The sequence below is a fragment of the Cannabis sativa genome, chromosome 8 (assembly GCF_029168945.1).
Source record: "Cannabis sativa cultivar Pink pepper isolate KNU-18-1 chromosome 8, ASM2916894v1, whole genome shotgun sequence".
In the NCBI taxonomy this organism is placed as follows: Eukaryota; Viridiplantae; Streptophyta; class Magnoliopsida; order Rosales; family Cannabaceae; genus Cannabis; species Cannabis sativa.
The window spans coordinates 15,743,446-15,766,245 of record NC_083608.1 but is presented as its reverse complement, the minus strand read 5'-3'; the positions used below and the strand labels follow the sequence as shown (position 1 = coordinate 15,766,245).

Genomic DNA, 22,800 nt, shown 5'->3' with positions numbered 1-22,800 from the left:
TTTCATGTATATTTATTTGTTTGATTTAGATTTATTCAATATTTTAATATTTTAGACCTAATATTTTTTGAATCGGATCAGATCCATTTAATATTTTAAGTCGAGTATGTATTGGATTGGAATAGATCCATCTAAACTAAGAAAAAAGAGTAAAATTTTAATGTTAATTTTTATATATATTTTACGTATAAGAATATAAAATCTAATTACTCAATCAAACTAAATTAAAATACTAATTAGTTCAATTGGATATTAGATTTATTAGATTTTTAGATACCACATCCAATAGAGGAAATTGTACTGTATACCCTTTTTATATTGTTCTCTTTTATTTTTATCCCTTTTTTAAAGTCTATCATTTTTATCTCTTTTTTTAAATATTGTACAAATTTTATCCGTGTTATTGCCCATGTTACTTCAAGATACTATCATGTGATTCTCTTATGTCAGGGTATTTTGGGTACAATACATGTAAAAAGAGGTATGTTTTAATTAAATACAAAATTAGAGGTAAATTTAATCAATTGATTAGTAAAAGTATTATTTTTCAATTTACCCTATCTAATATCTAATCTGATCTAATTGGATTTCAAAAATAACATGCAATTTGATCTTATAACAATTGGATATCTAATTAGATATCTAATATTTATCAGTTGGTTATAATTGTATGATTGTATCCTTCGATTGTTATTGAATTGTATTGAACATCCTAATTTAATTTAGTGGCCTAGTGTGTCATTTTACCTCCAAATCCTAAAGAATAGATCATGTGTTTCCGTTAACTTAACTTGTGGCGCCAAACAGAATTTCCCTATCCACATAACAACTCAAAACTCACTCATCCTCAGCAATGGCGTCAATGGCGCTCTGCAGTTCATCTCCTACATTTTCCTTCTTCCCAAACTCTTCTACTCTCCCCAACACTAACAAATTGTCTTCATTTTCCCTTTCCTGTGCACCGAATTCGCCTCCCGCTGCCGAGGATGATGCCCCGAAGAAGAAGAGGCTGTCAAAGCAGTCGTCCTGGGAGTCCAAAGACTCCCAAGGTCAGGATTACCTCTACAGATTGGGTAAAGAAGCAGATAACATGAATATCGCCGTCGGAGCTAGGTCTGGCGTCATCGATGATCTCTTCGCCGGGAATTTTCTCGGCCGAGACTGTAAGCAGACTTTTAATTCTCAATTTTGTTTCGCATACGAAAGTCTTAGGGTTTTGATTGAGAAGTTTTCATATGAATTTGGCAGCGGATATTGTGTTTGATTATCGCCAAAAGGTGACGAAGTCATTTGAGTACCTTCAAGGAGATTACTACATCGCTCCTCTCTTCATGGTAGTTTCATCTTCATCACTTCACCTTTACACAAACTTCAATTTTCCTAGTTGTTATCGTTGTTACACTTATCTCCATTTCCACTGCTGCATTGGATCATATTCATCATTCCTGGTCGATGTTAGTTTTGCCAATAGTTTTCTTTCTAATATGTTGTTACGATGCATCTATAATTTATTTCATTTCATGCTATTGCTGGCCTAATTATAAATCAAATTTTATAGCGATTTCTAATCTCTCTCTTTCTCTCTTAATGATTTCATTTACCTTACTGATTGTTTGTTCTTTCTCTCTTTAGTATGTTGTTTTGTTGAATTTCATCTTACGAATTAATGTTTAATGATACGTTCAACCATTTTACTAATTGCTTGTGGCTTCTGTTTGAATTGACAGGATAAAGTTGGTAAGTTCAGTGTAATTTGAAAACAGTAAAGTTCTTTGAAGACTTCACAAGGAAGCTATATCGGAAATGTGGTAGAAATATTCTAGTTTTCTTCATATTTATGTTGAGAAGGATAATACTTTTTGTTTAATTTCATTGGCAACAATTGTTTAGTTGCTCTTATTTTCTTGTTTTCTCTTCTGGAAAATATGCAACAAACCATATGCGGTGAGATATGGTAGAATTTCCCTAGGTCTTGGTTTGAGTGTAAGTCATGGGAGTGGGAGTTAAATGAGGTTCCATATGTCGTCTTTTATTTTACATAAGATTTCCATATATAAAAAACCATAAAGCCAATCATATTATTCTTTATTGAAGAGTGAAGCTTCTCTGCCTCTTCTTATATGTTAATGCATTGGTGCAACATTTTCTCGCACTCATGCCTCTTACTTATTTTTCTTGTTCTGTCTCACTCTAATGCTTGTTTGTTTATGCAGTGTGCCACATTACCAAAAACTACCTAGCTCATATCCTCAAGACAAAAGTTCCTCTGATCCTAGGTATTTATGTCACATTTATTTTTTTAAATGTTATTCTTACTTCATTATAATAGTTTAAGTTCCAGCACATTTTCCTTAATTCCATATATTATGGGTTAGTCTCTTTTAATAAAAATGTCAGGGAACTGAATTTTCTAATTGTTATGCTTGAGAGAATAGGAGTTTCTGTTGTTATTTTTGCTGTGCTGTTGTTGGTGCAGCGGTAAGGTTGATTAGTTTTAAGAGATTTTAGCTACTAGCCCATACTCTTTTGTTTTGTTATGTTTAGATGAATATACTTAAAATTTTGATGTGTAACGGTGTAACGGTTGTTGAGGGCAGCCAATTAGAGTCTTGTGTCTTATAGATAATATAAGAAAAGGTGAAGATCTGTTTGATTGTTCTTTTAAGTTTGTTCTGTGTAAATATAGTATAGACTTTTGGATGAGAGTGCTGCTCCGGCACCAGTGCTATTCCAAACTGGAGTAATCTATAGTATTACTGAAGCAATGTAGAAATAAATTACATAGATGATGTTGTACATTACTCCATGGAATGGTTCTGGAGCGACACTACATTGGCGTAAATAGTCCTGTTGCTCTGGCTGAGGGATCTGGCAACCAGACCCTTCTATTTGAATTCTGTTGCAAATATGTTTGTTTACGATTACGGCATTTTAGTTTGTAGAAAATGAAAGTCCCAACAAGGAAATTTATCGGTCAAGTTTCTTATGAAATGGAGTCTGAACAAGGAAAACTACATACAGTTCTATATCAATCAAACCTTTGTCGAAATCTAGGAACTTAATAAAAATCTGGAGAAGAGATTGCTACAGTTCTATCAGTGCACCAAGGTTCCTCCCAAAATCTGAATCTTCTTCCATTTTCCACTTGATATTTTCACAAAGCTATTACACTGCCAGAATACAGCATTCCAGGATTAACTCTCATAGGCGAACCCAGATAAATGAATGGCCAACTACCATCTTTGTACCTCACTGAATCAGCTAGTTTCATATTGAAATCTTCTTGAGCATTGATGCCTAAAAGCACTCTTTGCTTATTAATTCAAATACCATAGCCAAACAAAAAACTTTCAAATTTTACTAAGATATTGCACTAATAGCAATCCTTTGCCTCTATAAAGAACAAAGAATAATCGGAAACTGGAATTGTGACACCCTCCTTTATTATATCACATTTACACTAAAGAAGAACAAAGCATGGCAAACTGTAATGTGATACCTCGTTTATTTGTAAGAACAGATGAATTTATCAATATTACAGGAAATCTTCACATTGATTTTTATATGTGATTTTTTCTTTTTCTGAATTTCTTCTCAATAAACTTTTGTGCTTTGAAGCTATTTTATTGTCAACCTCTTGTACTGAGTTGTGAATGGTTGATAATGATTAGAATTTAGAGCTTTACATAACATGCTGAATTTTAAAATTTACTCTTACAGGTATTTGGGGAGGAAAAGGGCAAGGAAAATCATTTCAGACTGAACTTATATTCCAGGCCATGGGAGTTGAACCTGTAATTATGTCAGCTGGGGAACTAGAGTCAGAAAGAGCTGGTAAGATGATTCTCTATCATGACTAAGATCACATGCCTGATCATATTTTTACAGCTATTATTCTTTTCTGTTTGGTGTTCTATAAAAATACATGTGGGAACTTTTTGTTTTATGTTTTCTATGAATAGTATTACTGCAAGGATGTTTCATTTATATATTTTTGTACTGAAGTATGTCTGATTCTTTTTCTTCTGAAAGTACACATCTGAATTCCGCAGCAATTTAAAATGTTTTACTTCAGGAGAACCAGGGAAACTGATTCGCGAACGCTATAGAGCAGCTTCTCAAGTGGTCCAGAACCAAGTTAGAAGCTTTACCACTTTCACTACTCCTTATGTGTATGTCTTGTGAAATTAAATAGTATATATTGTCTCTCTCTCTTTTTTTTTCATTTCATTTCATGCTTCATGTTAATTATTTCCTGCTTATAATTTTTTGTTGTTGGTTATGATAAAGAAGAATAAAAATTTCTTAACCGCAGTTACAAGAGAAATAGGGGCAAGGAAAGTTCTCTCCCTATAACATAGATGAAGAGTTCAAATTCAAAAACAGATCATTAACTAGGTTACTTTAGAATTTAAATAAATAAAAAATACAACTCCATTCCATAAGTATCAATCCTACTCTTTTCCCTCTGCCAAAATTGCTTTGCAAATACTCATAACAAGAGCAAAAACAAGTAAAATTGTTTTGTTGCCAACTCACTTCACAGCTGCTGTAACAAGGCGCACTTGAAGTTGCTATTTGCGCTTATACCTTGACTTGCTTTTAAAGGAACTCTTGGATTTTTTCATTCCTTCCCCACTGAAGTTTCTTTTCTGTTTTCTGTCAGTCATGTCGCTTTCAAATAGCTCTTTCATCTCTTCTGTCCTCGATGGAGTTCTTTTCGAAGAATTCTTAGATTTCTTGACAACCTTCATCACAATCTTGCCAGCATCCACGGCCTTTTTCTTTGCCTTCACAGCTTTAGCACGCCGATACGCCAGGTCAACTAGTGACATTTCTTTTTTATCACCACTATCTTCTAAATTTTCACTTTCCATCTCCAACATTTCTCTAGCTGCTTCAAGTTTTCGGCGCTTCTTCCTTGGTAAGTTCTTCTCTCGCTCCCGTTTCCTCTTTTCCTTCATCTTTAGATCTTCAGCTTGTTGGGCACTGGTTATTTCATTTCCAGAGATCTTTCCTTTGTCAGAAAATGACTTAGCTGCATTCACAGTAAGCTGCTTCTCCTTTTCCGTCACAAACCACGTCCTTTTAGGGCGAGAAAAGATTTCATCTCTGTGAGCAATCAAATTTTCTGCCTTTGTGGCCTCCATTTCAGCTTTTCTAAGTGCTCTCTCTTCAATCTCATCTTGAATAACTGCAGCCACTTGATCTTCCATCTTCTCGATTAACCTGGACCACTTAGCTATAGTTTGCTCCGGAACAGTGCGGCTTTTCAACTTTGAACCAGCCCTCTTTGCAATAGCTTTCAGAAGAGATCGATCATTATCCGTGACCAATGTAACAGCATATCCTTCTCTACCAGCTCTGGCCGTTCGGCCCACTCGATGAACATAGCTTGTGAGATCACGAGGGCACGCATAATTTATGACTGTTTCAACACCAATGATGTCAAGTCCACGAGCTGCTACATCAGTTGCGATTAGAAAATCCACTCCCTGCTTCCTGAAGAGTTCCAAAGCATCAAGACGCTGGACTTGAGTAAGATTACCATGAAGCTCAGCAGCTTTCAAGCCAGCTAAACCAAACAAAATCTTTAGCCTATGTGCAGCCTGTTTTGTTCCACTGAAAATGATCACTTTAGAAGTAAATGTTCTCGAGCATAATGAAAGAAGAACAGCTTCTTGGTTTACTTCGCGCATTCGTCGTAGCCGAACGACCTCCTCTGTAAGCTTTGCTGGTCGTTTGCTGGATGGATCAGCAGAGAGTCGCAATGGTTTATTCAGAGAAAGCTTAACAAGTTCATCAACTTGTTCGGTCATTGTTGCCGAAAAAAGCATGGTCTGTCTCTTCTTGGAACAAAGCCGAACCAGCTCATGAATTTCAGCACTAAATCCAAGCTCCAAAAGACGATCAGCTTCATCAAGAATAAGAACAGCAAGATCTTCCAAATCCACTGACATAGAATTACGTAAATGATCTATCATACGACCTGGAGTAGCCACAACAATATCTGGCATTGATCTCAAGGATGCCTCTTGTTCCCTTACTGAAACTCCTCCAATAATCCGACAACATCTGATATCGGTAAATTGGGCAAGTTTCTCAATCATGCTGGTTACCTGGAGGGCCAACTCTCTGGTTGGGGTGAGGATAAGAACCCTAATTGCTGGCATTCGTTTTGGGCGATACAGTAACCTCTCCAAAGTGGGCAAAGCAAAAGCAGCAGTCTTTCCCGAACCAGTTATTGCACTCCCACAAATATCACGACCAGACAACGCCAACGGTATACACGCCGCCTGAATGGGCGTAGGTTTGGCGTAACCCAAAGCCTCGCAAGCACGAAGCAAAGGGCGTGACAAATTGAGCTCCAAGAATGAATTAGCATGGAACGATGTTCCATCGGAAGAGGAAAAAAATGACTTACTGTTAACAACAGCGTTGGAATCATCGTCTTCATCAGCTTCCGGTCTGTAATCTTCTTGTCTGTCTGGCTCCTCCGATTCGGAGCTATCGCTATCTTCGTCTTCTTCGGCTGTAGCGGTAGCGGCGGCTGGGTTAGACTGTCTCTCTAGGACTTTTGAGATCTTGAAATCGACCGAAGTCGTGCTTCTACGGGCGTGTTCTTCGGCGACTGACTCAGAAAATGCAGCGAAGTCCCACGGAGATTGAGATTTTTTTGAGGGTTTTTGTTTCTCAACTTCTTCTACTTCTCCTTCTTCTTCTTCCTCATCTATTTCGTCTTCAGCCTCCGAAAGCTCGTTTTCTTCATCGCTTGGGGGTTCGAATACGAAGCTTGGAGCCATTGGATTAGAAAGAAGAAATCTAGACGCAGAGGTTTCGAGGGTTTTAGAGTGGTTTTTGCAAAATAACTGAGACGGCCGAAAGTTATAGTTATATGTATTTTTAAAACAATTTATTTATTAGTAATATTTCTGAAAATATATAAATACCTAAATGACCTAATTTTAAACCCTAACCCCTCAATACTCTTCTATCTCTCATCAACCACGAAACCTCTGCTCACTCCCTCTCTTTCTAGGTCACCCAGCCAGCCACGGCTCTCTTTAACCCTTCGGATGCCCAAAGGTGGAATATTCCGATAAATGATTCGGTCACGTGCAATCAAAACCTGGATGGGATAGGGATAAGGCTTATAAAGCCAGCCATTTCTGTTGGAAATTAGTTGTTTATGGTACAAAGGCTATCGAAAGCAAGTACCCTATCGGCTGTGGGATACGGATAAGGCATATAGAGCCATAATGCTACTGTCTTGTATTATGTGGCATCTGGTGGGTTGTTAAATTTAAATGAAATTTAAGGAAATGGGAGATTCTGCATAGAATCAGTTTGAGTCTGTGCTTGAGTGTAGTAGTAGCATTTGAAGGCTGAATGGAATTGTACTCCTGTAAAGTCTTCTATTTTTTAAACTTGTTTCGTTGAATGGTTCATTACCACTCTCGCCATGCTCGTTTGTGTGGAGGTCAAATGCCCCATCTTTACCGGGGTACTTCCTCTGGGTAAGCTCAACACTAGTGAGGACTGGAGTGACAGAAACTCTTCTTAGTTATCTTGCCACATAAGCGATTTGGGTGTTTTTGCTGGGATTTGGGAAGAAATGGCAGAATTTGTAGATTTGGTGAAAATATGAAATAGAATAAAATTGTATGAAAAAGTAAAAAAAAAAAAAAAATACAAAAATACAATTTAAGGGAATTTTAAATATTTTTCCAATTTATAAGTTTTTTTTTTTCCAAAAAATATGAATATTTTTTCATGTTGTTTTCTTGTATGCTGTTTTTTATTTGTATATATATATATTTTATGTTGTTTTATAGGTTACCATAAAATTAAAACAAAATAAAAAATGTAAAAAATTATTTATTTATTGTAAAAATATGAAAAAAAATTATTTGACAGTTAAATTTTGCCAATATTTTGAATAAATTTTTCTTTTAATACTTAAACTCTTCTTAGTTATCTTCGTTTGATTGGACTATTAGTTAGAATTATATTGGATTGGAGGGATTATTTTAGTATTGGTGTAAGACTAAATGGAGTATAATTTTTTTAATAAATGTATATAAAAATTTTAACTTTTTTGTTAATAATAAAGCCAAATATTTTTAAGAAATTTTATAAAATTTTACAAATTATATTTTAAGTTTTCTGAATGAGTGGACCTAAAAAAGACTACAAGAGTAGTATGAGAAGCTTCTGTCTCGTGTGAGTAAAGAAGTATTAATAAAGATTGTTGTTCAATCTTGTGTGAGTAAACCACTAAGGCTAGCTTAGTGGTGAGGCAGGGATAGGAAAAAAAGGAGAGATCATGGGTTCGAACCCAAAACTTTTAAGCTATTAAGCTATTAAAATGATTGTAATACCATCACGTTACATTCAAAAAGCTGTTGTTCAATCTCTCCCAAGTTATGTTATGAGCATTTTTTTGTTCCCTTTAGAAGTGAGTCGAGACCTTGAGAAGACTATGTCTAGGTTTTGGTGGCGTTCTTCTTCCACTCAACGGAAAGAAATTCATTAAATGAGTGGGGATCGTATGACTTATCATGAAAATCAAGGAGATATGAGCTTTCATAATCTACGAGATTTTAATCTTTCCTTGCTTGGGAAGCAGGAGTGTTGAATATTCATTAGTGGGTCATTTTTTTTAAAGCTAGGTATTTCTCCAATGGTTCGTTTCTTGTTGTAGAGCTTCGTGATAATCCTAATTTTGTTTGGAGGAGTATTTGGAAGACTGAATTTCTTGTTACATCTAGGCCTTGTCTGCGAATTGGTGATGGGTCGCATGCCTCTATTTTGGAGGCTCCTTGGTTGCCATGAGGTGGAGTCGTATGTTGTTTCTCGTCATCTAGGGCTGGCTGGTAAGGTGGTGCAGAGCTTATTTCAAGTTAATGTTAAGCGATGGGATGAGGATGTGATTCATGATTTGTTTGATGAGCGAGATAGGCAGCTTATTTTGAGTATTTCTTTAAGTGATGAGGTCATGAATGATTGTTTTCATTGGAGTAAGAGAGGCTTAAGGTTTCTATATGCTGAAGAGTGTGTATAAGTTGCTACAATGTTTAAAGGGGCGAAGTGATGATCCAAATTCTGGGTTTTGGCGCAATTTGTGGCAACTAAAAATTCCTCCCAAGGTGAAGGATTTTATATGGCGTGCTTGTACTTGTGTCTTCCGACAATGTATTGACTTAGTTTAAAGCATGTCCCAGTACAAAGGCATTGTCCTTTTTGTCGTTTGCTTCTCAATGTTTGGCTTGTGATACTGTTGGTATTGGTTTGAATGATGTTGGGGATTACTATTCTAGTTGGTTCCAACAGTTGGGTGCTAGGGTGGGTAAGGAGAAGCAAAGCGAGGTAGCGGAGATTTGTTGGGGTATTTGACGAGCTCAAAATAAATTTGTTTGGAATAAGAAAACTCTAGTGTGAATAATGTAGTTACGTTTGCAAAATTGTATCTTGAACAATGGAAGAATACTCATACAAATGGTGATTACACCATTGCTGAGTGGTGTGGCACAAGATAGTGCTAAAGTTTGGGTAAAGCCTTATGAGAATCAAGGTAAATGTTGATGTTGCATTATTCGCTGTTGCTCATCAGTTTGGATATGGATTGATAGCTCGCAATCAGTTGGGCCCTCTTATTTAATCTCATACTGTTTATTGTTGTGACCAATGTGGCACCACAGTTGGCTGAAATTATGGGCATTCGGGAGGTTCTTAGTTGGATCAAGGAAAAAGATTAGTCAGCAATGGTTCTTGAGATAGGTTGTTTAGTGGTAGTAGAGGCTATTTACACTCTCTTTTTGGTTTAGTTGTTAATGACTGTATACATTTGTTTAATTATATGAGCGAAGTCTCTTTATTGTTTATGTATCGTTTTGCTAACAGAGTGATTCATAGTTTTACTAGAGCAATCTATTAATTTCCAAATTGAATTTTCAATGAGTACTCTAGTAGACGATTTGTCTTGTTAATAAAATTTTATTTCCATTTAAAAAAATTTATGATTTTAAAGTTTAAAATTCATATTATAAAAATAAAAATAAAAAATATGAATTTTAACCCAAATTCTAAGACCTTGTTAAGGCTTGGGATTGGACAAAATAGTCCTAAGCCTTGTTTGGTACTTTTTTATATTTAGATGGGATTGGGTAATTATATCCCTTCTTTCAAATTAATCGCATGAGCTTGGGACTATTTTAACCCACCAGAAGGTTGGGATAATTTAGTCCAAGGTACTCACGATTTTTTTTTTTCATATAACCTAATTTTTAAAGGTATAATATATATTATTTTATTTAAAAATTAATATAAAAAGATTTCAAATATTTTTTATTTACTTAATTTTTAGAATTTTTATTTTTATTACATATTATTTAATTTAAATTACAATTTTATATTTATAAAATAATTATTTATATAAATTTATTTTAAAATATTTTATACTTTATTTAATTTTGTATTACACCAAACACGACCGAGTACTAATATATCCAATCTAATTCTAATTTTTAGTCCAGTGTAATCCAATTGAACATATCACCTTATTGGGTTAAAATAGCCTTAATTCCCAAATAGAATGGGATTAAATTGGTAGGTTGGGATATCTTTGTCCAATCCCAAACTTAAAAAATGTGTCAAACATAAGTTTGGACTAAATTGTCCAATCCCATGAGGATTAAGTTCTATCTTGATTTATTGACTTAGTAATAGGAAACTCTGGCTGTACATGTTTTAGAAGATGATGTCTGTTGTAATTTTTTTCTTTTTTCTTTTTGGGAGATATTCAGTTTTAAACAATTTCTTTAGTACAAAACAAAATTTGAGATACATGCGGCTGCAGAGTAAATAATCCATAAAACATACAGAAACTTTCCATAGGTTAACATAAGAGCTTAATGAACAGAAGTTTACTCAAGTCAAATCAAATAAGATTAAAGTAGCACCAAAGGACCATCTTATGGTGCATTGCATGAATTATTTTGTTCATAAAAATAAAACATTAAAGATATGAAGAGTTCTATAGCAAAAATAATCAGCAGGAAGGAGCTGATAAAAAAGAAGGCCTACATAATTGAATGTAGAGAACTGATGCCTGGCAAGACATTTCACTCAGCATTGCAATTCTCTGCTTCAGTACTAATCTTGTTACTTGCAATTTCATCGTTAACTACTTCTAAATCCGGATAGTTCCTGTGGTTGAGAGAGTGCAACCATAGAGCCACCACACCTTCTTTCTGCTCAGTCAATGCAATATGAGCGTATATATGCTTCATTTTAAAGGCTAACGCCTCTTGTTCATACTCTTTCATCGATAGCTCTTCATGAGTGTCTTTCCACTTTTGGTTATATGATGTAAAGAAACACTCATCCAAGTACAACCCAACTTCAGGGGCAGTTGGCACAGTCATGTTAACATCCTTTTGCAGGGCCTTCTCTATCAATGACTCCGGAGCACAGTTCCTCATCACTGCAACAGCAAGCCCAATCAGCTTCCTTATCTGATGAAGCATGAAGCTCTGTCCCACCACCTCACACTTGACAAATTCCATGCCTTCAACTGTTACTACGGTGTCAGCATTGAACGAAATGATGAAGCGCCAAGCTGCAGGGTCTACGGCTTTTGTTCTGGTGGTAAAGTTATGGAAGTTATGAGTCCCCACATAATAGTTCAGAATTCTATTAAACCTTTCTTTCTCATTCTCACCATAAGAGAAATTAGTAGTGTCCTTTGCAGCATTACCCTCGTTCGAATCCAAGACTCCATCTTGAACCTTGTTGCTTTCAGCATTCTCATATTCAGGTTTAATTTCGCCTATCTGCTCCGAACTTGGATCACTGGCATTACCATTTGCTGAAGAAATGCCAGCATTCTCAGTGTTCGACGAAATGTCCAGGTCAAAACGCGAACCACTTAATTCATAACTACGCTTGCCCATTAAACCAACAACCTTACGCCCCCTCTCAGAGCATTCATGGCACTTGAAGAGCTCATTCCCAGAACCCAAACTAGCCATTACGCTCTCCCTATTAGGATGCGAATTTGGATCAAGAGCAAACACCGGAATAAGATACACATACCTTCTCCGATCACAGAACTTTTTGGCGTTAAACGAACCCGTCACACGCTTGTACCCAAATATCCGAATCTGCGGGGAAAGATTAGCATTCAGGCGGTCGACAAAGCCTGGTGGGTCCACGTAGAAACGGCCAGAGACCACTTGCCCCACAGCGCTGACGCCCTTATCGGTACGGGCCGACCGAGCCCAATCATAGCGTTGGGGTTTGTTACGATCATGTTCCGGAACGGCGCCGGCATGATAGAGTCCTTCCTCAAGATCACCCTCGATGGTTTTCGCACCTGGGTTTTTCTGCATACCTTGATATCCAACACCGCAATATGCAAAGAAAATTGCAACCTTTCGTCGCTTGTATCTCGGTTTCTTGGTCTCTTCGCCTGTAGCGGCGGCGGCTGTAGTAGTGTGTTCGTCATCGGAAGTGGTCGTCGTGGACATCTTGAGCTTTTTGGAGTCTGGTTCTTGTTCCGGAGGTGGTGGTGGATTTATTGTTGTTTCTGTATTGGGGTTTTCCATTAAAAGCAATGTATGAAGAAGAGCTTATAAAGTTGATATACTCCGTTCAAGGTCTATGCCTGTTGCAATGAAAACCTGCAAATTTTCAAAAAAGAAAGAAAAATTAAAACCCTGCAAATGTTCTTATCTTGGTTCAAATTGAAAATTAAAAACTTACATTCTATATTACATTCTCTTTTGAATTCTATCAAATCAATTGTTGACACATGTATTTTACTAATAATTTATAATATAAAATCAATTAAATATCAATTGTTGTTTTGTCCTACATGGAGAACCGTAATTAAGAAAACTTTGGGTATGAAATTCTAGGTAGCGTTGTGTCTGTACGTTTTAGTGATGTTTACATCATTTTGATGAACTCCGAGGTCTGAGGAGACTTGAATTTTTTTAATCTTAATTGAAAAACGGAAGAAACAGAACCTGACCTTTTCTTTGAAATAGAATGACACACAGTTCTCAAATGTTATTCATGATTTCTGGGATTTGCTTAAAAGTTAAAACCCATGTATTGGAGTTGGAACTTTTCTGTTATTGTTTGTACAATTTCTTTTGAGACAAAATTCCAAAGTTAAGACACACACAGATATATATATATATATAAAACGTTTATGAAACTTATTATCTGATTCTCCTAGTTATCTAGTTATCTTTATTTTTGGATATTTTCATTCCATTATAACTAGATAACTAGGAGAATCAGATAATAAGTTTTTCTTTTGGATATTTAGTCCACTAGCTTACTACAGCTATCACTATGCTATTTCTCAACACTACTGCACTCCTATGCCAGATAGCATTAGATTGATAGATATTTAATTTGTTTAGATCCACTGGTTTTGTTGAATCTAGGGAAGCCCTTTATTGTTTTTGTCATTCTCTTTTCCTTAATTGGCAATAGAAAATGTGAGAAATAAAGCAAGAAAGGAATGTTTCTTGTATATTGATACTGTCTCAGCTTGAATCTGAGAAGAAGAGTACAAGTTTTATATATAGGCGAATTGTAAGCTAGTGGACTGAAGTTAGTTAGGGGTTGACTAATTTAGTTGCAACTAACTTAAAAGGAACTAACTGACTAACAGCCCAAAAGATGGAGTGTATAAATTTATCGCACCCATCTTTGATACAATTTCAGTAAAGGAAGATGGAAATAAGGCTTCAGTGAAGATATGAGCTAGGTTGTTTATTGATTGAACATGTATGAGCTTGAGAGACCCTTGCTTGACTTTCTCCCGGATGAAATGGCAGTCAATCTCGACATGTATTGTTCGTTCGTGGAACACCGGATTCTTGCTGATGTGAAGGGCAGTGGTGTTGTGGCAGTAAAGGCATGTGGGTGGTATGTGATTGATGCCAAGGTCTTTGAGGAGGGCAAGGATTCAAGTGACTTCACATGTTACGTTGGCCATTGCTCTGTACTATGCTTCTGCTGAGGAACGGGACACGGTCTGATGTTTTTTTGACTTCCAGGAGACCAGAGAGGAACCAATAAAAACGCAATATCCAGAGATAGATTGTCTGATGTCTTGGCAACTACCCCAGTCGACATCAGCAAAGAAAGAGATTTGGACATTGTCAGTTGAAAGGCTGGTCTTTGCATAAGTTGATACTGTTGGGGAAGTGTTGAACGGGAAGAAGAGTCCCTGACCAGGGGTAATTTTGAGGTATTGTAGTATTCAGTTTTTTGGTTGAAGATGTGGAAGACGAGGGCAAGTCAGATATTGACTTAATTGATTGACAACAAACGAAATATCTGGTCTCATAATGGTGAGATAGATTGCCTATAAGGCTACGATAAGAAGTTTGGTTAGGTAGAGGTTCACCTTTGTCTTTACTGAGTTTGAGACTAGGTTCACTTCCATTGGTATGGAGGCTGGTTTTGCTCCTAAATACCCTGTATCATTTAGTCATTGAAGTGTGAATGTCTCTGGACAGCATTATGGTTATGTAATGTTGAGTTTAATGGAGTCTCTTTGTCTGATTTTCTTAGAGATTGATATTATTTTTCTGTAATCTTTTGTTGTCTTTTTGGTGGTTGCTTTTAGTGATTGTTTTCAACTTATTCATGTATGATAATTATTTGTCAATTTTTTTAATAAGCAACGGAAAGAATAGCACTTTGAGAGGTGTCTGCTTTCTACTTGTTATATACTCTGACAGAAAAGTTTCTTTTAACCATCTCAGGGCAAGATGAGCTGCTTAATGATCAATGACATTGATGCTGGACTTGGTAGATTTGGTGAGTTTTCTTTTTTTTATAAGAAGTTATGAATTTTACTTCCTATAGTAAGCGCTAGGATAGCAATTTGATTTCTTTTTATGTGTGTCTTTGACTCCTTGTTTTCATAAATACTTCTAGCAGTTCATTATTGACATCCTCCACATTTTCCCTTTATAATTTGAAGTGCATATTAGTTTTTCTATATCGTACTTGTGCTAATTTACTTTAGTAAAACATGTTTCCTCTTTGCTGTCACATAGGAAACACTCAGATGACAGTCAACAATCAAATTGTTGTTGGGACACTCATGAATCTGGCTGATAATCCTACAAGAGTGAGTGTTGGACAAGACTGGCGAGAGTCAGATATTTCAAACCGAGTTCCTATCATTGTTACTGGGAATGATTTCTCAAAAATTTATGCCCCCTTGATTCGTGATGGAAGAATGGAGAAATTTTATTGGTACGTGATTGTTTCCTTACTCAGTTTCTTGCCTTTTTGTTTGGATTATGCATTAGATTGTGTGAGCCTTCTGTGTTATTAGTGGCCATTGTTTCCCTATCAATCATATGAGCTTTCTACCTTTTTTTAAGCAATATGACTGGAACCAGTCGCTCGTGGTGTTAACTTCATTTTTTAGCACTAAATAATTTTATAATTGTTAGCTATGTTGTATGTTTTAAGTCCTATATTATCCAAATAAAAGATAAATGATTTATATCAGATGCAGTATTGCTTCCTTTCCATTAGCTAAAAGCTTTTGATATTTTATCATTTTTGGGTTATCAGGCAGCCAAATCTTGAGGACATTGTGAATATCGTTCATAGAATGTATGAGAAAGATGGCATATCTAAAGATGAGGTGATAAACATTGTGAAGACATTTCCTAATCAAGGTATCTTATTTACTATTTTTAATGGTGCACACAAGGAACGATTTTAAAGTAACCAAAACTTTTTGTGGGGTTTCGAGTTATTTACTGAAAATTAAAGAAACTACTATGAACGAAATTTATATTACTTGCTTAAGTTACATGAGAGATCTTTTTAGTAGATCGTGACTGTGCAAGCACAATCTCTTCTGTCTGTATTGTCTTGCAAAAAAAAAAAAAAACCTTTTTTTGGAAATATATCATTATTATTTTATTTATTAATTTTGGTGATTTTACAGCACTAGATTTCTATGGAGCCCTAAGGTCTCGAACATATGACAGGTCTATTTCCAAGGTATGAATCCATCTGTTATAGAGATTAGGCTACTTTATTAGTATTTCAAATCTTACAAATACTTTTTAAGAGTTTCTGGAAGTTTGTTTACCTGCTGAATATTTTATGTTTTATAATTATGTGACAGAGTTTTTTATTTTGTTCCACTATTAATTAAGTTATGGGTTATTTGCGGCATAACCTCCTATAGTGGTCAGGTATTTGCAACTAACCCCCAATTCTAAAATTTTGGTGGTAAAACCTCCTAAACTGATATTCTGTTAGCAATTAGCCCTTTCCGTCTATTTTTGGCTGTTAAATGCCATGTTGGAATGTCTACGTGTACACAGTGTACACGTGTCACAATTTTATTGGTCCACATAAATAATTATTTAAAAAAATAAAAAAATAATTAAAAATAATTTGAAATTGGAAAAAAAAAAATTGAAATAAATAAAATTTAAAACATAATTAATTTTTTTTTTTGAAAGAAAAACATAATTAAATTAAAAACTAAAAAAAAAACCCTAATATTATCACACCACATCTCCCTCCTCCCTCCTGCATCACCCTCTCCCTGTCATTATCGCACAACACAACCACCCATCTGATTGTCTCCGTCCATCCACAGTGTCACGGGCTCACCTTTTCAGGCAGCGGAACACCCGTGCGGCACCTTGACTTCTCTAAGCCAAGGTCAGCCTTCCAACCATCCGAGTAACAATGGGCTCATTTTTCGCGCGACCGTGTGCCTCGGGCACACTCCCGTCTCTCGAACAACTCCCGCCGAGTCATGCTCGCAAGCATCCATGAGTGCATTCATGTACCGAGACTCTCTAGCCAAGATACTCGCACTGTCCATAGGTTCCCACCATGGTCAGACAAATCCCAACACCGACGCTCACCTTGTCACTCGTGACCAAGGTAGCATGTGTGGCGAGATGCCAACACCAAGCCAACGTGCCAACGCCTCTATCATGCCCCATTCGATACTGTCCGAATAGTCACCCTCGTCGCCCAAGGACTCCCATACGTCCATGGACCAATCCTCAAGGCGCCATGCCTCCACGCATGTTGGCAGGCCCTCAAGACAAGCCACCAAACCAGTTGCATACATTCGACCTCTGTCCTTTTCCAACATGGTGCATCCGTCCCATGCGTGTATGCAAGCTAGCCCACGAATGACTACCCGTGTCATCTCGTGTTGAGACTCGTGGCCTAGGCGCACCACGACGTCTCTTTGAGGATCTAGGCTACGTCCCGTGCAAGCGGCATACCGACAAGCCAAGGGAAACGTACCATTGAACCTCTGGTAGCTTTCTTCGACGCACTACCGGGTCGGCCCGATAATGTCCATGAGTACTCCAACTCATGGAGACATATGAGTCCCCTCGTGGTCCTCATATGCCCGCCCTACTAGTCCCCACTGGCTAGTAGTAGCTCACTTAGCACAAAGGTGCAAGGGGTGGTGGAGAGCTGACACCAGAGTACCCCCTTAAAGAGCATTCTGAGCTTTTAGCCTTCTACCAGAAACATAGATGATTTTTGCTCTGTAGACATATGGGAAGCACCATATACCAAATCACCTAGTTTCGCCAAACCGATTGCACCATTCTATTTGTAGACCCAAATAAATGGTGAATACCAAGTCCCGTCCCGATCCGGACAATATTGAAGATATTTACGAAAATGCCACTGCATACAAACTAAGCATCAGCATGCCACCTGCATGCACCACAACATGCGCCACCACTTGGCCAACTTGTGGGCATCACTTAGCTTGTAACGTGCCATCATAGACTGCACGTAACACACAGCCAACCCCAAACCACCATCCGATTTCTTTCTTTCTTTCTCTCTTTGCGTTTAGCTCGACCCAACGCCGGAAGGTTGTCTCCGTCCATCTACAGCAAAAATACAAGCCACGAATGGCATCCCTCTTCATCTGTCTCGATCTCTCCCTCTTCTTTTTAATTTTTTCTTTGGTTCAGATTCTTAGATCTGATTTGCAGATCTCCATTGGCCGCCATTAATGGCTCCTCATCGTTCGCTCTCTTCGGTTTCTCGTCCCCTCTCTCTCACGTTCCTCTCGGCGTGACTGTGATGGGCCACATCCGACCACCGTCGGCTTAGCCATTGATGGCCTCGCCAAGTTCGAAATCTCCTGATCTCGCTACACCCCTTTTCTTCTCTCCGGATCTCATCGCACCTTCCGCTCCTCTTTTTCTCAGTGGGTATTAATGGCTCCAATGATAGATGTAGGTTTTTTTTTTATTTGTGATTTGTTATTTTTTTTTTTTGGGTTTGTTTGTTTCATGGGATTTGGATATGAAATGTAGGCAGGTATTTGTTTGTTTGTGTTGACATATGGGTTTATGTTTGAATCCTGGTGGATGATTTTGATAATGGTGGGTAGTGGTAGTAATGGTGGTGGTGTTGGGAGATAATGGAGAAGAAGATGATGAAAGAGAGATGAAGAAGACGATGGAAGGTTCTGGAAAAAAAAAATAGAAAATGTATTAAGAAAAAATAAAGATTTTTTTATTTGATTTTTTTTTTAAAAAAAAACTTTTTAATTAAAATAATTAATTTTTTATTTTTTTTTAAATATTTATTTACGTGGACCAATACAATTATTCCATGTGTACACATTGTCCATGTAGGATAGTACAACATGGCATTTAACAGCCAAAAATAGACGGAAATGGCTAATTGCTAACAGAATATCAGTTTAGGAGGTTTTACCACCAAAATTTTAGAATTGGGGGTTAGTTGCAAATACCTGACCACTATAGGAGGTTATGCCGCAAATAACCCTTAAGTTATTAATAGAATCTTTATACAAACTAAACTTGGATCAAAATGAGGACGCAGTAACTTTAAGCTAGTATAACCTGAGTCTTATTAAATTTGTTACTACATAGTTTGAGAATGTGAGAAAATGATCAAGAGAGAAACATTAGGATTTCAACTAATACTTTATAAACTATCATGAAAGTATTTTGTGAGAAATTTTACATGATGTATGGAGGATTTGATTGGTAAAAAAGACAACCAGTAAATTTGAGCTTTTGGATTATGGTCAAAGAAAATGAGACTTAATATGAAATTCCTAGAAGCAACCTTTTTAATGGATACATACAATACACTTACTAGATTGCAATGCATCCATTATGAATAACCAAATTTGTACAAGTTTTTCATGCATGTTTATATGTCTGATTCTGATTCTTCTTTAAATGATATTTTTTATATTAGTGGGTAGAGGATATTGGTGGTGTTGAAAATCTTGGCAACACACTACTCAAAAGAAAAAAGCTGGAAAAGCTTCCTGTTTTTACTCCTCCAAAGGTAATTTTACTAAAATCAACATGTGTTTTGAAATTTGTGTTTAGTAGGGGTGAGGATGACTTTAATATTTTCCTTCTTTTGATGAACAGCAAACAATAGAAGCCTTGCTTGAATCAGGTTATTCTCTGATTAAAGAACAGAAGTTAATAATGGAGACTAAACTTTCAAAGGAATACATGAAGAACATGGATGACTAGAATAGAATTTTGGATGGTCATGCTGGATCATTTTCATTTTCATCTGTTTTGTTTTGTTTTGTTTTTTTTTCTTTGAAATTATTTCCATTTTTGTTTTGTTAGCGTCAAAATTTCTCCTTCAAATTTAGAATGATGTCTTAATAAATAACAAAATAATCCAATTTGTTAATATATCTCTGAACACAATTTCGCTATTCATAACAATAAAAATATTTGCATCATGAATTTAAAATTACAACATCATTAAGGCCACCCAAAATGTAAATTATAATACAGTACATGAATTTGTAAAGTCTAAAAGTGATTGGTTTGCTGGAAACAATCAAGAAATATATTATCACATTTTCTGCTTTCACTTAGGAATGAGATCATATTTTATAACAAGGATTATTAAAATGTTTATCATGAAAGATAAGGATTATCAAATTAATAGCAATTTAAATGAAAATTTAGCCAAAAGTTGAGATGGCCGAGTTGGTCTAAGGTGCCAGATTAAGGTTCTTGTTCGAAAGGGCGTGGGTTCAAATCCCACTCTCAACAAAATAAGTTTTTGTTCTAAAACTTCATTTTTCAAGTCATCTTCTATTATTGCTGCTGAAATAAAATGAACATTGTTTTTGTTTTTAATTTTTTTAAGCAAAACTAGTGCAAGAGAACTGGTGTCCTACTCCCACACACAGAGAGTTATTATATGCAGAGCAAATCTTGGACTGGACTGGCTTGGCTTATAAGGGAAAAAGAAGTGATGAAAAAAGACTATATGTGAATGTGAACACACTTAATGACAAATGTATCCATTATGAATTAACAGGTAGAATGACTATTTTGTTTTTGAGGCTCATTACAAATTCTGCTTTGTAGAGAATTAATTCCCTATATATGGCAGTTCTAGTGTACTTGTTCTTATTATTAGAGAATAAGAGCAAGTGATTAAAAAAAAAATGCTCAAGTCAAGTGAATGAATTTGAATTTGAATTATTACTACATATAATTAACTCACAGTAAATACAGAATAAAGTACCAATGTAATATATATGGAAAAATGGGGTGGGAGGGTTGCAAGCATCATCGCAGCCTTGAGCAGATCTCAACTATGTTGGCACCTACTCAAACCACCAATCATGTGCATAAGCATAGCCCAACCCAAAACTTACAATTATTGTTCATTAATTAGTATACACAGTTCAAATACAAGCAATAGTCAATAACAAACAATGTAATAATATTGTATTCTAAATTCTGATGATGAGGAGGTTGGATTGGCTTGGCTTAAAGATTCATCTTCCAGACAGTAGTACGGCCAGAACCATCCCCTGTAAAAATCTGTCCTCCTGGACCCTTTTGAATTGTCCTGACTTCTTGTGTTGTGAAGAATCTACCTTTCTCTTCAAAGCTTGGCAATGCATACAGACGAACAGAATTATCATTACAAGAGCAAAGCAAAATGTTGTTTTGGTCATCAGATTCTTCTTTTTCTTTTGCATCACAAGTCTTAGGAGGGAGTGTTATCCCATTAAGTGCAAGAACACCCTGAAACAAACATATCATTACATATTATTATTATTATTGTAATTATAATTAGTAGTACTAAGTAATAGATTAATTAGGATGAATGAATGAATGCATACATGTCCTTCCTCATGGGTATAGACTGTCTCTACGTGGCCTTTCTCAGTGGTAGCCCAAATTTTGATAGTGCCATCCAATGAAGATGAGACTAAATAATATCCACAAAATGCAAGGGACATGACACCATCTGAATGACCTTTCAAGGTGGCCACACATTGTAAATTGTGATCCCACACCTACAAAACAATACAATATATATGATTATATATGTATGCAAGTAAAAGAGTAAGTAATGCAATATATATATATATATATATATATATTTATATGAGTATATGTACTACCTTGATTGTGTGGTCTAAAGAAGCTGAAAAAGTCTGTTTCCACCATAACACAAACACACAACTGGACCTCCATGTTTCATGGAAGATGGAACACCAAGAGGGATGAAGGTTAGATTAGCAGTAGGAGAAGCTCCATCAGAGGAAGCTTGCCAAGCTAATATCTGACCACTTTGGGTACCAGCAAACAGAGTACCATTGACAACAGTCATACAGTTGACTTGACCAACAGGTCCCTCTCCATCAAGAGTGATTGTAATTTCAGGTCCAGTGGTAGCATTATTCTGAGTGTTCCAAACCTTGATTTCATTTGGGAGACCAATGAAAAGCCAAGGGCCTTCATTGATCAAACACCCAATTGGGACTCCAAAATTGATGACAGCAGTTGTTTTAGCAGTGTGGCAGTCCCAAATGTAAAGCTTACCATCGTAGCTTGTTGTGTAGAGTTTATCTCCAGAATTCGAATGAGGCAGAGCAATACCAGTCACCGCCTATAACGAGCCAATACCACATTTTCCAGAAGGAAGAAAGAAGGAACCATCATCCAATCCAATCCATGAATCCAATCTACGAATCCAATCCAAGAATCAAAAACAGTGAAAAGTAAAGAATGTAGCAAGAGTACCTTAGTGTGGCCGTGGAGATTTGCGAGGTAGGAGTAAAGATCACCCCGAGACCAAGAATGGACGAAACGACATCGACCCCCTCTGACACACCTCCCTTCAGCCCAAAATTTACACACTTTTTCCATTGATCCACTCTTTACATTCCCACTCACACTCTCACTCGCTCTTCGACGAAGATACGTAATACCCATATCTTCTCTTTCTCTCTCTTACTCTCAATCTCTCTCTTCTTCTTCTTCTTCTCTCTCTCTCTCTCTTCTCTTCTTTGGCTCTCACCTTTGCTTTCTCTTTCTTTCGCAGTTTCTCAATAACTCTCCTCTGTATTTATACAAAGCATCCGCCGACTTACAAAAAATCTATTTCCTTTTTAAAATTATTTCGTTTATTTGAATTTAAATTTCATTTTTCCTTTTTTAAAAATAAAATTATTATTATTATTATTAAAGAAAATGAAAATTATTAATATTTATATTTTCATTTTGATTCCACGTTTTTCTGATATTTCCCTTTTTTTCTGATATTTTTATTGTTAGAGAAATTGATATTTACAGTTATCTTTTTAAAAAAATTGATATTTACATTTTTTTTTTAATGATAACAGATATTTACAATTAATATAGAGAAATTTACGCCAAACAACATTAATTTGATTTTATTTGTAATTTTAACTTTGTTTATATT

The 22,800-nt window shown here is 36.1% G+C and overlaps 4 protein-coding genes and 1 non-coding gene across 7 annotated transcripts; 2 read left to right on the top strand and 3 right to left on the bottom strand.

Annotated features, from left to right (window-relative positions):
* The first annotated feature begins 748 nt into the window (after window positions 1-748).
* On the top strand, window positions 749-19,754 carry LOC115700590 (ribulose bisphosphate carboxylase/oxygenase activase, chloroplastic). The gene is made up of 12 exons (XM_030628182.2): window positions 749-1,163; window positions 1,249-1,334; window positions 1,728-1,737; window positions 2,214-2,276; window positions 3,721-3,834; window positions 4,076-4,137; window positions 14,793-14,847; window positions 15,090-15,291; window positions 15,619-15,725; window positions 16,001-16,056; window positions 19,294-19,386; window positions 19,476-19,754. The coding sequence occupies exons 1-12, from the start codon at window positions 854-856 to the stop codon at window positions 19,581-19,583; spliced, it is 1,266 nt and encodes a 421-aa protein (XP_030484042.2). The 5' UTR covers window positions 749-853; the 3' UTR covers window positions 19,584-19,754.
* On the bottom strand, window positions 4,328-7,623 carry LOC115700588 (DEAD-box ATP-dependent RNA helicase 28). Its single transcript, XM_030628181.2, has one exon. The coding sequence runs from the start codon at window positions 6,801-6,803 to the stop codon at window positions 4,575-4,577; it is 2,229 nt and encodes a 742-aa protein (XP_030484041.2). The 5' UTR covers window positions 6,804-7,623; the 3' UTR covers window positions 4,328-4,574.
* LOC115700589 (uncharacterized) lies at window positions 10,894-13,161 on the bottom strand. Of its 2 annotated transcripts, none has more exons than XM_061102449.1 (2): window positions 13,037-13,161; window positions 10,894-12,683 (listed from the first exon to the last, which is right to left on the bottom strand). In XM_061102449.1, exon 2 carries the CDS (start codon window positions 12,606-12,608, stop codon window positions 11,124-11,126), a length of 1,485 nt encoding a protein of 494 aa, XP_060958432.1. In that variant the 5' UTR covers window positions 12,609-12,683; window positions 13,037-13,161; the 3' UTR covers window positions 10,894-11,123. The 2 variants fall into 2 exon arrangements, with proteins under 2 accessions (XP_060958432.1, XP_060958431.1); XM_061102448.1 differs by lacking the exon at window positions 13,037-13,161 and adding an exon at window positions 12,766-12,937.
* Window positions 19,755-20,042: 288 nt separating the features above from the next.
* TRNAL-AAG (transfer RNA leucine (anticodon AAG)) lies at window positions 20,043-20,123 on the top strand. Its single transcript has one exon. It is a non-coding gene; the product is annotated as a tRNA-Leu (tRNA).
* A 466-nt stretch (window positions 20,124-20,589) lies between these two features.
* Window positions 20,590-22,582, bottom strand: LOC133030174 (zinc finger CCCH domain-containing protein 48-like). 2 transcript variants are annotated; one of them, XR_009684026.1, is made up of 4 exons: window positions 22,119-22,582; window positions 21,497-21,984; window positions 21,212-21,388; window positions 20,590-21,113 (listed from the first exon to the last, which is right to left on the bottom strand). XR_009684026.1 is itself a non-coding variant. In XM_061102450.1 (3 exons), the coding sequence occupies exons 1-3, from the start codon at window positions 22,308-22,310 to the stop codon at window positions 20,853-20,855; spliced, it is 630 nt and encodes a 209-aa protein (XP_060958433.1). In that variant the 5' UTR covers window positions 22,311-22,578; the 3' UTR covers window positions 20,590-20,852. The 2 variants fall into 2 exon arrangements, 1 of the variants encoding a protein (XP_060958433.1); XM_061102450.1 differs by lacking the exon at window positions 21,497-21,984 and having other exon boundaries at window positions 22,119-22,578.
* Between the last annotated feature and the right edge of the window lie 218 nt (window positions 22,583-22,800).